This window comes from Amphiprion ocellaris, chromosome 21 (assembly GCF_022539595.1).
Source record: "Amphiprion ocellaris isolate individual 3 ecotype Okinawa chromosome 21, ASM2253959v1, whole genome shotgun sequence".
NCBI classification, from domain to species: domain Eukaryota; kingdom Metazoa; phylum Chordata; class Actinopteri; family Pomacentridae; genus Amphiprion; species Amphiprion ocellaris.
The window spans coordinates 23145790-23164106 of record NC_072786.1 but is presented as its reverse complement, the minus strand read 5'-3'; the positions used below and the strand labels follow the sequence as shown (position 1 = coordinate 23164106).

Sequence of the window (18317 nt, the reverse complement as noted above, 5' to 3'; positions counted from 1 at the left end):
GATAAAGTTGCAAGGGAATTGTTGGGCATAGTACATAATACAGTTTCACTAATTTCCTGTGACAAGAATAACATTGCTAACATTATGTGCATGTAACTAGTCTATCAGTCAGCCTGATTAATTGGCATTTTTTTAGATTACAAATGAAAAACATCTTATAGTTTCCCTTAGTGATGTTCATCTCACTGTAACTTCCTTATTTTTGTTTGTTGTGCTCATGACAGGTCTTTGTTTGCCGTTGATAGAGCTGCTTTCTGACCATCTTGTAGTTCTCTACTTTTAAGTAGCACGAATGACCAACAAAACATAAAAAGTGATTGTGTGCTTTCTCAACGCTCAAACATCAGTGTAACAAAAGACGACAGAACACCAGTATAGTCCATGAAGTGTCCTTGTTAATAATTTCCCACTGTCATTTTGTCCCTCTGCCTTGCTTTTATTCCTGATGACTCAGAGAAACTGTCATGTGAAGTCTTTCCTCAGATTCACCAGAGAAAGGTTAATGAGGTGATAATGTTAATGTCACTTTGTGCGACTGGAAATGATCTACGCATCTTGACCTGTGTTCAGTTATTCCATTTATGAGTTGAAGATGGCTGCTTCTCCCCAAAAAGATTATAAGAAATTAAGAAGTCGATAATATGAGAAATTGTGGTTCAAGTGTGATTAATGTGTAAACAGCCCTGCTTCCACACATGATGAGTAGAGATTTGAGTGCGAGATGAGTCATATGATGTTAAGATCTGTTGTGGAACCTTTAGTATACCAGGAAGGTAAATGTCACATCACAGTCAGACACCTTTCCATACTCAGACTGTTAAAAGGCCAAATGCACACCTTAAGGCACACACTCCAGCTCACTTTCAGTTTCACTCTCTGATACATGTTTCTACACACAGATGCTCTCACTGTTTTCTGAAACTGGTTGATGCTGATGATGAATGACAACCATGACATTACTGTCCTGTTTATAACATTTCAGAGTCTGGCTTCTCACATTTCTTGGTCTTTTCACTTTTTTGAACGACAGATGATTTTATCGGTTCGCTGGACTTAGAAGAATAGGAGTTTATTGATTATGAAATAGAGCAGATATCCCCAAAAGAACCTTTTTTCTCTCCAATCTGCCACATTGGCCAACCTGCCTGTTAATTGCTGAAAACACAGGCACTGATTCCCAAACACACATGTTCAGCACTAACAACACATGGCGCCACATTTCTCCATGTAGGTATCGACCACCAATAACATCTCTCTCTCTCTCTCTCTCTCTCTCTCTCGCTCTCTCTCTCTCTCTCTCTCTCGCTCTCGCTCTCGAACACACACATTTGCACACACATCGACCAGTATTTGTCAGCCCAATGGTGTCCAGGATACTGACCTCCAGTTGCCACCCCTGGAAGTCAATATCGCTGTCAACTCGGAAATGGCATCCACTGCCATGGCAACAGGGGACACACACCACACACACATGTATGCACATAATCAAGCTATAAGGTAGAAATAGTCAAAGAGAAAGGGCTGTGCAGTTGCAACGATTTTGTCACATCTTCAGAAACTTTGCAAGGGATAACTTCTTTTGAACTGTTAGAATGAAATAGTTTAAGAACACACACTTGATTTTGAAAAGTTTCCTCCAAACAGCTTAGTAGTGTATCTTGTTTTATCATTTTGAGTGTTCTTGTGTATCCTTCTAATTTTTTGCCCTGTCAGCAGTGAGGTCAGCTGATCAAGGCAATCCGTCCATCTTTCTAATTAACCCTCAAATCCAGAGCAAAATAATCTGACAACTACTGTTTAATTGCCAGGTAATTTGCTCTTCATAGTCTCCAGAGGAGAAACCAGACATACAAAATAGGAACAGCACTGGTGCCAATAGTGCAGCTGAGATAGCATTATGGCGCTTTTTACAAGTGTAACTTTTTTTGTTTTTAACTCACTATAACATTTTCTCAAACAATGTGTAGTTTAGAAACTGGTCAGCCACAAATTAAAACCTTCTGTCTAATACAGTGCAGCTTGCTTCATGTTGGGAGCTGGAACTGGGAGCTTAGGGTCCTGGGGTGTTTAGCACTGAGACATTATAAGATCGTTTAGGTTGCATGGTGGGCCCTTTGTGAATCCGAATTGTTCCAACCTGTAGCTTCTCAGTTAGACTGAGATCTTGGGAGTTTGGAGGCTGGGTCAACACCTTGAACTCTGTTGTGTTCCTTGAGCTGTTCCTGAGCAGTTTTTGTGTTGCGACAGGGTGTGTTGTCCTGCTGGCTGAGTCCACTGTAGTTCTGGTCTGGTGTTGCCATGGACCAGGACCCAGAACATTGCATTGTAATGAGATGATCAGTGTAATGCTGTGGTTCAAAATACGACTCTTAGACCCCACAGTAACACGTGTAACATCAAAAACGATGGACTGAAGCTAGAGTGCATCTTTTCTCAAAGCTCCATTAAAATCAAATCTTAGGCATGTAAAGACCCCTGAGAGCATGGCCAAATACCTACAGCTAACCTAAATGAACTCCTGTTAGGTTATTGACATTTTTTCATTCACAGCGTGAATGCACAATCTGAGGGAGGAAAGAGAGTGCAAACACGTAATCCATAATCCATAGCTGCCTGTGTGCACTGAAAACGCAACCAGCTTTCAACAGTAACATGATCTGAAAAAGCTCAGGATGTTTTGCAGGAGGCGACAGCGCACTGTGATCGTTCAGCACACTGCTTGTCAGGGCAGATAGTAACTCCGTGTGTGTGAACACGTATGTCAGGTTATGATGATTGGTTTTGGTTTTCCTGTTTTTTTTACACTCCAACTTCAGCTCCTAAAAGCAGTGTATGTGTGGGAAAGTGTGTCTGTCTCTGTGTGTCTGTTTGTCAAGAAGAGCCCATTTTTTCCCCAGCAGCTTTTATTTTTGTGTCCTCTATTTCCTCTATTTTTGTCTGCAGTTGCACAGACCGATGCTACAATCAACGTGCTATTCCACAAGCCACACTCTCTCACAATCATACACACACATACAGGCTTATGTCCCAGAAGCACGGAGGCAGAGAGGATATTGTAACAAGCATCCGAAAAAATGTTGGTCCAACAAGTGAGACAAGGCTCCCGCCTGAATTAAACGGGATTATCTCTCTTAATTTATGCTAATTAATGCACACCGCCTAACTGGAGCTGCACGTTATTGTGTGACTGAAGCCTATCTTCCACACACTCGCACTCACAAACATTGACAAGGCCCCACAACTGTGTGTTTTTGCACCATTGAAGCCTGTTGCTTGTGGAACTACGCTCATTCTTTCTCACAAGACACACACATGCACGGGCACACTCAGTCCTGTGTAATTCATGGGAATCCTGCAGTCCAACCGCTGCCAGATCTCACCACCATCACAAACACACTCACACTGATTCCGCTGTGGGACAGTCCTGGCTTGGCTGGATCCACATTCCTTTTTGTTGTGACGCTGCTGCAGACCAAAACCCTTTCATCGCTTTTTGAGATTCCCTCTTGAAGCTTTCTTTGTTGCTCAGATGAAAGTTTTCATGAAGGCAACCATTAGATTTCTTGAAGTAACGTCATCATGCTCTTTGTGGGTTTTTGAGATGCTTCTCTCACGTGCACACACCATGTTTATTTCCTCTCATGCACTTTTTTATAATAATCAGATCAGATTTTGTGCAGATACAATAAATGTAGCACATTATCTATAAGTACTGTATCATTGCATGACTGTGGAGGTCAGTAACACTCTGTTCAATGCAGTGACAAAACACTATACGTTGCTATAAGGGTCATTCCAGAATTGGAGGACATTTTACTTCCCACCTATTAAATTTCAAACAAGAAAAGCACTCAGAGAGCGCAGTACTTTGCCAAGACTGCTCAGTTGTTATATGATTTCTGATGGATAAGTCCCAATAAGTCTGCAGCAGTGGATTTGTAGTAGGATCACAGTCATGTGATCATCAGCAGGCAGCTGACGTCGTGTTCACTTGTTGTCATAGTTACAGTGACTCCGTGCTGCTATCTGGCAATGATACAGAAATCTTTAACAAATCCATGGATCCAGACTATAAGCTGCATCACTGCCAAAATCTAATCACTTGGTCCTTGTGTCATTTCTGACCTTCCCTCAAAATTTCATTCAAATCCATTAGTCAGTTTTTGAGTAATGTTGCTAACAGGCAGACAATCGTATCCCAATCGTCACATGACTCCACCACGTTCCTTAGCGGAGTAATAATCCATGTACAAAATACTATAACATGCAGTTGTTGTGTAAATGTACTTGTCCTGAGACCAAATATACAAAAAACTATTAGGAAATAATGCTTGAAAATATTTTTGAAAATACCAAGTAAGTCTGGAGTTTCCCCTAAAATTACATTTTTCTCTCTCCATCCCCCTGATGACCAAACTGAATCTCAAATAAAACAGTTAAAATTAAATTTAAATCTCATTTTTTGTATTTTTTTAATTGATGTCTCTTGTAATTTTGGGAACAGTTTTTTAAATCAACCTAATATTTTAAATAATTATTATGCATGGAACGTGTCCCACAACACATGAAACATTGGAATTAACATCATCAAACAGTTTCCTAAAGAATGGGTAGAACAAAGCGGTGTCCTCTCTTCTATTTTTCATATTTTCATAATATTGTCAGCCTTGATTGAATGTCTCACTCTACCTCATATTGTCAGGACCACTCATTCTTCTGACTGTTTTCCATCAGTCAGTTTGTCCTCTTGGTCAGCAGTAACAGCTAGATAAATATCTAGCTTCTACTGCTGAGAAACAGCTAACATTAGCATGGATTAGCAACCCTGTTACTGTGATTAGAGTAGGGTTAGCAAACAACAAATAAAACAAGGAATAAAAATGGTATTATTGATGTGTAAGCTGAGCCAATCAAGCCTTTGATAGTTTATCACCTATTATTGGTGAATATGGAGCAGAAAACTGTAAAAGAGAAGCTTTATTTTTCAAAAATTTTGAAGCCCAATGTTCTCCAATTCTGGAATGACCCATAATATAACTAAGCATAGATCTAATTCTAAAATGTTCTATAATATGGCTTTTTATTCTTGCATTGCCCGAAATGACAAGTTCAGTTAAACTCATAGTTTTTCACAAATAGTGTCAACATTTGGGGGATATCATGTGTCTAGCTGCTACTTCCCAGCCTCATCTATCATCGCTGCATGCTGCAGACACACCATCATGTCCCTGTAGTAATATCACAAGAATATTATATGAGCGGTACAGTGATTTCCATTAAGGGCAGTGGGCGGCGCGCACACACAGCCCCGTTTCTTATAGCGCACATACGTGAGTGCGCGTCCATCGTCATCCAACCAGCCAGCGGAGCCCGCACTCCTCAAACCAGACCCGAGCCGAACCAAGCCGTGACGACCCTCAGCGATCTGAGCCCGCAGTCCTGCCGCTCCACTCAGAGGCAGGAGAGGCAGAATGATGACCTCTTAGCGCATCTTTACGCACCGACCCGCCGTCCGTCCCTTCTTCAACCCACATTCTGCCTCTTTGCGCTGAATTTGTTCGCCGACACCATGGACACGGCAGTTCTACGGACCCATATAATCATCTGCCACCTGATTCTTTTCAGCCAAATAGGTAAGAAACTGTGGAGGAGAGAAAAAAAATGGATTTAATTGACTGTGGTGGCTGACATGTGATGCTGTGGACGTTGTGGTAAAGATTGAGCGGTGCGTCTGTTTCATTCCCTCAGATATTCAGCGCACTTTCAGTCTGGCATTCAAAATCTGCAATCGGCGGCAAAGAGACGAATTGTAGATTTATTTAAACGCGCATTTCCAATGTGGGAATTTGCCCCAACGGGAGAGGCTATCAGAGAGTGTTTCTGTCCACTCAGATTTAGTTTCAGGGGAATCATCGCAGTACGTGAAGGATCATCATGCTCTGAACATGTTGAACGATTTATTTATTTATTTATTTTTTACAAACACAAGTTGAATGAAATGTGCCGTGCAGTGGTGGCAGTGTTGTGTGAGTGCTGGGCTTGGTGTTGAAACTGCTCCCACAGACTCTGCTCAACTTATTTGATAAAGGCTCAGATCTGTTGTCATTGACGCACTGAGCTTCTCCATTGAAAACACGCTTGGCTTCCTTGTGTGCTAAACAGTGTATATTTTATTATATCCACATTATAGTCTCAGGAAGCACTGAAATGTGATTGAAGATGTGTTACTGTTAAGTATGCATGAATAATATGACATCATTGTGCTTAAATCTTTGCTTTATGTATTTTCTAGTTAAACTAATGAATGCATCTATGTTGAATTTGTCATCTTGTACTCACAGGTCTAAAAATTCCCAGTTATCACCTGAATGTTTTTCTGACAGACCTCAGTGTCTGTTTTGACCCCTTTTAGTGTTATGTTTCTGCATTATGTTGTAAGAGCTTGGTAGAAACACAGCCACTCCAGATAGTTGTCAGGAGAGTGGATGTTAAATCCCAGATCCCCCTCAGTCAGGACCTCTGAGCAGGACTGGGTGAAGATTTGAGTAACAGGTGGGGAAGTAAAACTGATGAAACCAGAAATCTATACATCAGACAAGAATGAAAAAATAGAATTGGACATAAACAAACATGCTGTCCTTCAGGCGGGATCAAGATGAATCATCACTTTAAGCCACATCAAAACCAGACCAGCAGCAGAGCCGTTACTTATGGTTTCTGAGCTGTCAGTATTTCCAGTAGAAGTTAAAACCCTCTAATCAGGTCAGTCTGTCAGTGTAATGTAATCTAGTGCCGACATACATAAGTGCTTCAAATTTACTGGAAAAAATTAATCAATGGAGCTTGAGATATTAAGTTTCTGTCAGTTCTGGTGTCAATTTTGGTTTATTAATGAAAACTTGTATGTATCAGAATTGCACAGTCAATTTTGATCTCACTTAATGCTTTTCAAATTAAAGATACAGATACCAGAATCAAATCAGTGTGACATGTCCAATTCATGAAACATGACAGACAGCAGTAGAGCTTCACTGATAAATTGACAATCAGATCAATATATCAACCAGTGGCTCATTGTATCAGGAATATGTTGGCCAGAAGCTAAGAAGAAACCACAGTACAGATCTGTAAAAGATATGCTTGACTGAGTTTGAAACAGTGGCACCAATACGTAAACTACCGTCCAAAAGTTTGGGGTCACCCAGACAATTTCATGTTTTCCATGAAAACTCACATTTTTATTCATGTGCTAACATAACTGCACAAGGGTTTTCTAATCATCAATGAGCCTTTCAACACCATTAGCTAACACAATGTAGCATTAGAACACAGGAGTGATGGTTGCTGGAAATGTTCCTCTGTACCTCTATGGAGATATTCCATTAAAAATCAGCTGTTTCCAGCTACAATAGTCATTTACCACATTAACAATGTCTAGACTGGATTTATCATTCATTTAATCTTATCTCTATTGAAAAAACAATGCCTTTCTTTCAAAAATCAGGACATTTCTAAGTGACCCCTAAACTTTTGAATAGTAGTGTATGTGGGTGTTTATGTTAAATATATTGCCTGAGACATTGTTATTCCGTTCACCTTACTTTAAACTGTATATCATCAACTTTTCTACATAGGTTTTGCCAAAACATAAGGAGAAGGGCTTTTTCAACAGTAATGATAAGGATTAATGCAATGAGAAACATGCTGAGGACCTCCTCAAACCCTCTGAAGGATTCTTGGTAATCAGTATCCACCCATCTTCACCAGGGCTTTGTTTGACATTTTGATTTGACCTTTGCGAAATCAAAGAGCATGCTAAAATATTTAACATTGATTCATAACAAGGTTATCTGGCTGTTTTTATTTCATCATTTGTTCAAAAGTGCAGGAGATGAATCTCATGACATTCCATTTAGGAAGCCAAGATCAGAGGTTTCCGATTGTTTTCACGTCCTCACTGCAAACCTCTGTTCTCCCATTTGATCACATTTTGTGTGATCATATTAACTCAGATGAGCCCATGAGATTTTTATTTATTTATTTTTTTAAATTTGATAACTCTAACTTGGTACAGAAATAGACTGATGGTGATGGATGTTGTAGTGAGTGAGTGCTGTCATTCTTTGAACTGCCTTCACTTTGGATTAGTCGTTTCTAATCACAGCAGTGTGATTGGTGCTGCTTGCGTTTCAGGAAACGAAGCTCACATTTCCCATAAATTCCTCTGGCCTTTAACTCCTTCCTCCACCTGCTGTCGCCAGAGGGGAAAAGGCCGTTCTTTAATTAACTGGAGATCCTCGGAATTAAGTGATCTCCGGATCTCAGACAGACTGAGATCATTTTCTGTTGGAGTTTTAAAGGTCTCAGCTCTTACTGCTCTCGTCTTGATGATCTTCTTTAGAAATGCCTTTGCACGGTCAAAGCTTGGCTGTGGTCTGAAGATATTGCAGGCCGGCAGATGCTTGTTGATTCACTTTGTGATCATCTGGTGTAAACTGGTTGATTTTCTTTCAGATGTTTACGTCAGAGCTTATGTTTTTAGATACATAGTGAAAAATATACCATTCCTTTTAGAGGAAGGCAGCACAGTGTTCCCCTGCCATCTGTCTCACAATATGCCTGGACACCACTCAGAATCACACACATTTCCCTGTCCAGCCTTTCTCTCACTCTTCCATGCAAACACACACATACAAATCACTGTGATGTTGTTGGTGCTCTCATTCTGGTCCAGTCGCTTCTGCCAGTGAACACGGCCTTCTTCACTGTGCCATATGCTTTTCACCAGCATGGTTTCCTCTATACGCCATGCATCTGACTTCTCAGTGATCATCACACCTGCTCCCTGTCATTCTATATGGACAGTTCAAGCAGCGAAGAGAGAATGTGAGCTTCTGTTGGGATGCAGTATTTTGTCTTTGAATATATGTGGATACAAGTGTTGGAAACCCCTGTAATTTGGAGTTTTAGTGTCCTGTGATCCTGCTGGTTAGAGATTTGAAACTAATCTGATTCGGCTCAGCATGGCGGTTAAGTCTGGGCTCCTCTCCTCTGGTGTTCCTACAGCTTCACAGCAGTTCCCCAGTCTTCACTTTATTCCAGTCAGCTTTCAAAATACGCCAAACTACATCAGTTGCTTTCTTCCTGTAATTGCTTGGGTTCTGCTGGAGTTGGTGGTGGTACATTTACACCCCTAACAGACTGCATAGCATTTTCTCTCATGAGATGACTCACTATTTTATCTTCAGGAGGTTCAGGTATTGTTGCAGGAGCATGATACGACCAGAGTTAACACGCAATAGCTCTCAGAGGCACAGAATGAATTTTACATCGTCTAGCTGCAGTTAGTACCCCTATTTATGCATATTTTAATGGGTTTTACTCCAGTCTTTGAACTAAAAGTGGTTTGGTGCATTGGTGGTTAAATACATTTGATGTTGCATGAAAATTGGTTAGATGGAGACATGCAGTCTACCTGCTGTTAATCTGTGTGTGTGTAGTTTGTACTGATCTTACTGAAATTTTTTCAGTGATCCAAATTATTGAATGAATAGCAAAAGTCTCTATTACATTTCCCTTTGAAAATCTGTTCAACATACCAACATACACTATATCTAAAGTTTTCTGGTTAGTGTGACTTCAGTGATCATATGTTCTGCTTGTGAGATACCATCTGTCCGCTCCAGTGCACTCTGAGCATCTGAACCAGAGGGGTTGCATCCGGTGGCATAATCGGATGCCTGATGGTGTGACAGTAATTGCCTACAAAATACTGGCACATACATTCTGGCACACATATAACCCTGAATGTGTAAATCCATGAATAATATGAAGAGAGCAGTGATAAGATAAAGTGAACTACATAGGAAATCACATTTGCTTGTCTATACAGTCAGAGTTGAAAAATGCTTACAGTTAAAGTTATCAAGAAATGTTCTTGCTTAATTTACAACTTCAGTTTACTTTACATGAGAGTTAATTGCCACCATAATTATAATATTGGTTATTACTGCTTAAAAGATATAGTATGCATTATTTGCATTTAAAAATGCCTAAAAATGACTAAACCAATGTTGTGTTGAGTTGTGTACTTGCATGATCCCAAATGTGTCCAGCAATGTTTAAGCCCTGAAAAATGTCTAATTTTATTCACGAGGTGGTACAAACATTTAGAGGAATGGTCCTTTTCATTGGCACTTTCAGGAGTCCTGTTTCCACTGTATGTATGATCCAAAAGCTTTGACTGGGACGTTAACTCTGAATGCACAAAAATGACAACAAATAGTAGTTACTGGATGTAACTCTAATATGAACATGCAGGAGAGTTTGTTATGCTAGCCGAAATAGGGAATTTTACCTTCATGATGGCAATGTTAGAGAGTAGATTGCTACTCGATAAGGACATGTGGAGGGCAGAAAAAGTTCAACAAATCAGTCTTTTTCTTCTCTGAATTTAATCAATAAGTCTTAAGACCTGCACAGCAGTTTTTTGGAGCAGGCGAGAGGCATCTACCCCTGGAAATGAAAGAAGTTTGCATGAACAAAGCTTTGGGCTGACCTAAAACGGCCTAATAGCACCTTATCCCCTTTACACCTCGTAGTTGGAGATATGTCAAAGAGTGTGGAAGAAAGAGGAAAAAGTACAGGAACTAACTAGATAGCTACTCCGTTTATTTATTCTGTTGTTTGTGTTATTCGTGATGGATCACAATTACTTTAGCATGATTGTTTTGACCACGGAGAACGGTATTCGGCTACCCCACTTATGTAACATTCGCTACATAACGTTAGCAACAGTAGCAGTATGGGCAGGTGAGTCACATAATGGTAAGTTAGTAACTAGCATTACTTTGACTAACCTTACTTGAAGCTGTTTCATTACAGTGAAATGACATGACATGTTTATACACAACTCACATGACTAAAACAGTACCTCAGCTATGAATATGGGCACTGCCTGAGTCATGTCAGGTAAGTTTTCATCTGCAATATTTGTGAACATAACAGCTCCCATGATGCCACACTATTTACGTCATCAAAGTACTTCTTTTGTTATTGTTCTGATTGAGAAACCCCAAGTAGCAGAAATTACATACTATGTGTTTGAAACCGCATTAAGGAGAGATTTTGACAGAATCGACAAATTCTGAGCCCTTCAGCCTCCTGAAACCCTCTGATTTTACTCTTAACAGATTGCTCAGTTAACTGAAACAGGGATATTGGCATCAACATCATACAGTATATCAGTGCTGCTTCATGCTGACCCTCAAGCACAGACTGAATACTGTTTGTGCCAAAGTGTTGACTCATATTAAATGAACCGCTGTTTATTTCATTATTTCTATTCTTATCTCTTCAGTTTTGTGACTGTATATAGTATGTGAGATATAACTGTGTCTCCCTCCATCTAGGTTTAACTCCATGCTTAAGATGAGATTATGTGTGCACTAATTTACACACACACGCACATGCACACGCACACGCACAGACAAATTCCCGCAGCCTGATGGAGTCGAGCTCTGTAAACCAACCAAATAAAAATCTTTACTGAGGGAAATAAATCTTGTTAGAAAGATTTCCCAAAGCCTTCTTAACTGTCTGGTTTTTAGCTGAAAAATATAATCTGATTTTACTGCTTTTGGCAACAAATTTAAGGGATAATGATATTGTAGTTAAAAGTTTTGTTTCGTAATACAGTCAAATCCTCTTGAATGAGAGAAAATGTTGCATTTGAGTACGATTCAGACTTTGTCTAGAGCTAAACTTGAATGTTGAGCGTACTAATAGAGGTGGGATGCACTGTTTGTCACCACAGTGATGGCATTGCTAAAGAGCACAGCTGTTGTATTGAATAATTAATTGCTTGCTTTCTACTGTGATAATTTGTCTTCCTTCCCTCTGTCTCCCCCTCTCACTACTAGTTTTTGTCTGGCATCTCCATCTAAAGCATTATGTTCATAAGGGCTCCTTTTCTTTAATCCACTTAGCTGCAGTCTGCTCTTAGTGTGGCAGCGTACGGTCATGGCTATTTTCAAGCCAGTCTGTGCTATGGAAGTCTTTGATGCTGAGCAGTCTGGACAGGAAATTCAGCTCAGTGAAACACTTATGTCAGTCAGAACTTTTTTCACTAGTTACTGTGGTTGTTCTTGTCAGCAGCGATTGGAAGAATACAAAGTCTCAGAGGTGAAAGTGGAATGAAATGGTGGAAATTCTCTCTTGTAATACATGAGGCATACTCAACAGAGCAGAACAGCTAAAAGAGATCACAACCCTCTCTGTAGGTTTAGTCTCTCATACAGCATGTCAATGATGCCCTATTAGTTGCTCGCACAGAGAAATTGTGTCTGAACATTCTTGGCTTTAATGGGACTCTTCTTCTTTACTCACTTCTCCCATGATTTGAGGAAAACCTGACTGAAAATTGGGCTTGAGCATCAAACCCTGGTACTTACAAGTACATATTTGTACATGCATATGTATGTCTATCTTTATGTTTGACCAAATTGAGTTTTAGACCTTTGGAAAGCAGACATTTGTTTGCAAGGAACAACAGCTTAAATTAGTTTTCAGTGGTGTCCCAGTCATTGCAAAATAGCAGCATCTTGGTCTAAACTGATGTGTGGCGCAGATTTTAATGGGAGGGTTTCACACATAAAGTCTGAAACATCCAAAACTATTGCAGAGTTATTGGGACCAACAGGATCATTATGATTATTATGTCACCTCCTGGTTGCTAAGCAATGCTAAGCATTCTAGCCCTTAAGGCTAACATTAGGTCAACATAACCATTTTCTCATACAGACTTGTTTAGCCTTCTGTTTTTGTTTTTTCTTTCATTGTAAAGTATCATTAGTCTGACAAGAAGTTGTTCCATCCCAGCCTCCTTTTTGTTTACATCTGCTTCCCCATGAGATCACGTAAGACAACTCTCTGCTCTCTGATTGCTCCCTCTGGCATGATAATCTCAGTAATATCCTGTAGTGTGTGATGCACTGTTATTTTCAAATCTTGTGGTGTCTGCATGTCTGAGACTAGAGAGAAGCATATCTCTGAAGTTTCTCCTTATGTGTGTGACACACATTTAAAATCTGGTAGGATTGTAAAACTCCTGTAGCACAAGCCTGACTTTGCATAAGCTTTATTTATTCAGAAAGTCTCACTGAGATCAAGATCTGTTTTGCAAGAGACATCTACAAATAAATTACCTGCACACAGTTACAGTAGAAGTTCACAACAGTGAAAATGATACATCTTCATATTGAAAGTCAGTCACTCCAAACAAACATCACACACACACAACCACATTAGTTTTGCAAATGTTTTTCAAAATGTGAGCTAGTCGTACTTTAAAGTCTTGCAGAAGAATGAGTGTCTCCAGTTTCAAGCTGTGCTGCAACTCATTTCAGCAGGAATGTGCATAGAACTGGAAACCAGTCTCCTCCAGTTCAGAGATTGTATGAGGAACTCTCAAATCCAGTCTCTCCTGTGATCTAGTGTCATGGTTGTAACTTTGAACTCAGCTAACGATGTTAAATATCTTGGCAGCTGAGGTAGGAAGGCTTATAAATGAAGACACAGATGATGTGGGGAATCTCTGAGTGTTGAAACATACTGATCATGAGGATCAACAAAGGAGATGGGGATTATGTTTCAGGAACGATTTGAGAGGTTTCTATGAATTTTGGTTTTCATTGCAATCAAGTGTGACATATTGATGGGAAACCAAGCTCTGTCCTTCACACAGGAGCAAGGTAAGACATTTTCAGAGCCACCTTTGTGGGTTTTATGAGAAGCTGTTATTTGATACTAAATAGATTTAGTATTACTTTAATAGTAGAAGGTAGAAGGCTAAGGCTGTGTTGTCAGCAGATGTGGTTAATTATGTTTTTCTAAGATACTATATAGTTTATCTTTCATCAGTATTAGGACTGTTGATCGTGCACTGCTATGTGGATTTCAATAATTCCACTAAACACAGTTTATGTGAGTGTATACTCAACATAAACTAGTGTTACGATCCAACCTCTAGGGTCAGCTGGATGTAACAGAAATCATCAGATGTTATTGGTTTGGGAAAGCAGTTTATGTGCTCAGTGGCAAATTACCACAAAAGAACAGTGATAATACAAAGAAAAGAGGGCTGGTGGGTGCTGTTAAATAAAAGAACCAAATAAAACCAAACAAAGGCTAACAGAGTTCACAAACTGTCTAAACACAAACAAAACAACTGAACTCCTTAGCCAAAACCAAAACACAGTAGCAACACCAACCACAAGTAACAGAAACTAATAAACAAGTGAATAGTGCACAAAACAAACAAAACTGGTGCCTCTAAACACACACATTTAACACACAATATGTGAAGACTCAAGTTACAAAGTAGCTTCTCACCGAAGTTAGCGGACTGCTAACAGGAAGCCACAGTCTCCACGAAGACCGGAGGCTCGACACCGAATTAGCAGCCACCAACAGACGCTCTAAATGTCCGTAGTCACCCTTCAATGACTACAGAACCGACGGACCATACCTGAATACGCACGAATCACAAAGCGGCCGTAACAGTAGTTTGTTAGATGTGCCACCTGAGTACTTGGAAGGCAAAAGTGAAGTGACCTCAAATATGGCACAGAAAGTTTGCTGTTGTAGAAAGACGGGCGTTAAAATATAGTTTTTTAGAAATGAAAGCAGAGAGAGAGAGAGAGAGGAGCCACCTGTCAACTGCAGACCAACCACAGGCTGAAGTGAATGTGAAATTTGGGTTGTCGACTTTAGAAACTTTCTGGAATGGTCGGATGCAGCCCCCTGATTCTGGTGTAGGAGGATGTTTCAGATGCTGTTTGACCACCCAGCACGCATCCACATACCAACACCTTTAGCTTCTTATGCAATAGTGACCACTTTTTCAATAAGAATTCAACCTGACAGTTCCTCCTGTGATATATATTAAGAGTATAAAATAATTATTGGAGGTTCACATCTTTCTCTAAGTACAGAGGTAAGGGGAAGGTGAAGAATGACTGGAGAACAGAATTATATTCAACATAGGAATAAAGAGATAATGAGCAGAGGAGTTTGCAGCAGGAAAAGAGGATGGCAGGATAACAGAGAACAAAAGGTGAAAAGGAGAGGAAGAATGAAGCTAAGTCACCGAAACCAACGCTCAAATGTTCAATCCACAAATGCCAATACTCTCTCTGTGGTCTCTCCAGTTGAGAAAGTCTGTCTGAAGTTACAGCAGCTGACAATGGCCGTCTGTCTCCGTCTGTGCCCACATACAAAAGCTACTGTTGTTTTTTTTAAGAGGCTGGCACCAAGGACTGAGGCTACCGGAGACGGAGAGAACCTTGCTAGGACTCTTCTGGCCAGCTGATGGGCATACGAGACTTCACAAAAATGAATACACACAAGCAGTCACACAGAGACAGACAAACTTTCAGGCTAGTTCCTCAAAAGATAGTTGCATAAACTTGGAGGAGTGCGAAAAGAATAGTCAGGCTATTGATTTTCCTCTAAATTACCAAATTGGATACTCATAGAGCTGTTTCATTCATATTCCTGCTGCAGCTCTATAATGTCGGGTTTGATTAATGACCAGAGACCCCAGTGCTTCATAACCGTAGGATTTCTGTGTTGTATCGCTTTGTTCTTTCTGTCATGGTGCTGCTGCGGTTCAGGGTGTAACTATTGTTGTGCAAATTTTGCAAAGGCTTGGTGTTAAAGGCTTTGTTTGACATCTATAGACCTACATCAGAGGTCAGACAGACCTTGAGGCTTACCCCTTACGCTCTTTGCGCTTGTGTGTTCCAGTTGTGCTGTTGCATGACATAGCTTGTGGTGTGAATGGAGCTTTCAAGAATTACCATAAACTTTTTTTTTTTTTTTTTTTTTACCAAACCTGGTTGTCCTGTTGTTAAATTGAGGTCAAGTAATCATAGCAGAAGCAGAAGGCAGAGAATGTTATGCAGTAGTCCGATTAATATGTTTGGAGTATCAATAGAGAGTAATTCAAACAAGAAAAGCACTCAGAGAGCGCAGTACTCTGCCAAGGCTGCTCAGTGGTTGTATCATTTCCAATGGATAAGTCCTGTCAAAGTTACAGTGACTCCGTGCCGCTATCTGGCAATGATACAGAAATCTTTAACAAATCCATGAATCCAGACTACAAGCTGCATCACTGCCAAAATCTAATCACTTGGTCCTTGTGTCATTTCTGACCGTCTCTGAAAATTTCATTCAAATCCGTTTTTGAGTAATGTTGCTAACAGACAAACAGCAGACAGACTGACAGACGTAGTCCGATCGTCACACAACTCTGCCATGTTCCTTGGTGGTGTAAATATATATTTTGAATCTTGTCCTTACTTCAGAAAACTTCAATCAGACAGTCTTATCCAAGCGACAGTTTTTTTTTTTTTTTTTAAATCATAAAATATGACTGGGTTCTTATTCTGGTGTTGTTCTTCAGTTTGAGCTGCGTTGATTAGTTGATTATTTCACAACTGATTACTTGATCAACAGAAAATTGATTTGGAAAATATTGCAATTATCTAATCAGTGTTTCAGTCATTTTTCAAGCATGGATGCCAAACATTCTAGCTTCTCAAATATAAGGACTTGATGGTTCTTTTTGCTTTATGTTCAAAAATTGAATATCTTCTATATTTTAATATGACCGACCAGGACATTTGAACCCATCACATTGGTTTCTGAGAAATTATACTGTTTTTTTTTTTTTTTAAATTTCTCTTTTAATATATAGATAAAATATTAGGAAGCACATTAAAGACTAATTCATAGTTAGTCTGACCTGCTAAGTGTAGACTGTGGGTTTAAGCCTGGCCTCCCCTTCTTCCTCTTTAGCTGTTTGTGTGTTACTGTTTTCAAAATCCTCTTTGCTACAGGAAACAACATACTCTGAGCAGCAATCTACATGCTGAAAATGACAATGTCTCATCTGTTTATTGAATCAGATTTGACTACAGTTGTAGGACTAAAACACCTTGTGAACACACCTCAGACTCACAAGCTCAGACTCAGTCTCACAGGACCAAGATGCCCGATGTGTTTTCTGACACGGTCGTCATCAGCTGGAGTTGATTTGACACATCCTTTTACTCTGGCAGTGACATGTGCCAGTGACATTAGCTTGACCAATGTACTGATCTGTTCCCCTTCACACAAGCTTCTGCCATATCAGTTTAATACGTTTCTGCAAGAGCTACATGCAGCAAGGTAACTGTCAGTAGATTTAATGAGTCCAGTGAGCTCATCCAGAGCTAAAGTGGAGACAGGCGTCATCTCTGTGACACTTATTATCATATTGTCTTTTCTATCAGTAAATGTTATACAGCTGGCATACATGTTTTATGCATGTTTTAATGTTTTTTATGTGGGAAAGGATTAGTTTTATTAATAGTGATCGCTTTCTTGCATGCAAATGTTTCACCAAAATAATTTGCTTGTGATGCAGGAGCACTTTTGCTGCATCCTGGGCTCAAAACCAGTTGTACATTTAAAGAAATACAAACAAGACAGGGGTGTTTTCACTCTATAGCAGAATGATAATGAGTCCAGCTCTGACATAACACTGTGGACATAAGTCTGGCTATGAAAGAACAAAATCGATAGTGAATCATTAGCTGCAGCCCTAATGGTGCTATTATTTCAGCACCATTCAGGGGCATTTTTTGAGCCACACTGTAACACATCATTAATAGAAAACTGTAGTGCTGCAGTTAATATGTGCCATATTTTTTACATAACAACTTTGGTAGATGTTAGAGGTTGTGGTAATGATAATTCTGTGTATCATGTTCAGAATATGGTTATTCAGAATTGAACTGTTCTGCTTCTCAGTGAGCTGATAAACGTCATAAATTTGTGCGACACTAATGACAGACAGTACTGTAAATTTAAGTTATGATCATCTGAGCAGGGTCTCACACTATGAAAATGCAAACATTAGGAACAACTTTGAGAAAAAGAAACAATTCAGGGGAACTTAACTAAGTATTATTACTGTTGTAAAGACTGTACCTTTTGAGCTACACAGGAATGCCACTTTCATATCTACACAAGACAGACTCAGACTGTGTACAATAATGTGTCAGAGAAGTTCATTTGGTAAGATCTGTTTAGATTTGAAATACTCCTGAAGTCATCCTGATATGCAGGTGCTGGCATGTTACGTTACGTTTACACGGCTCGATTTATCAGGGCTTCTTGATTAAAGAATTTAGATATTTTTCTTTGCATTTTTTCCATTTGTGAGAATCTCAAGTGAAAAACAGTGTGAATAAAAAGCAAGAGTGGGAGAT

General features: G+C 39.7%; 1 protein-coding gene across 3 annotated transcripts in view; it reads left to right on the top strand.

The window, feature by feature from the left end:
• The first annotated feature begins 5219 nt into the window (after window positions 1-5219).
• Window positions 5220-18317, top strand: part of ptprz1b (protein tyrosine phosphatase receptor type Z1b) — a 74712-nt gene continuing 61614 nt past the window's right edge. For all 3 annotated transcript variants that reach the window (XM_035955156.2, XM_035955155.2, XM_035955153.2), the window contains exon 1: window positions 5220-5633. In XM_035955156.2, the coding sequence (XP_035811049.2) occupies window positions 5255-5633 (379 nt within the window). In that variant the 5' untranslated portion in view covers window positions 5220-5254. The remainder of the gene's footprint in view (window positions 5634-18317) is intronic.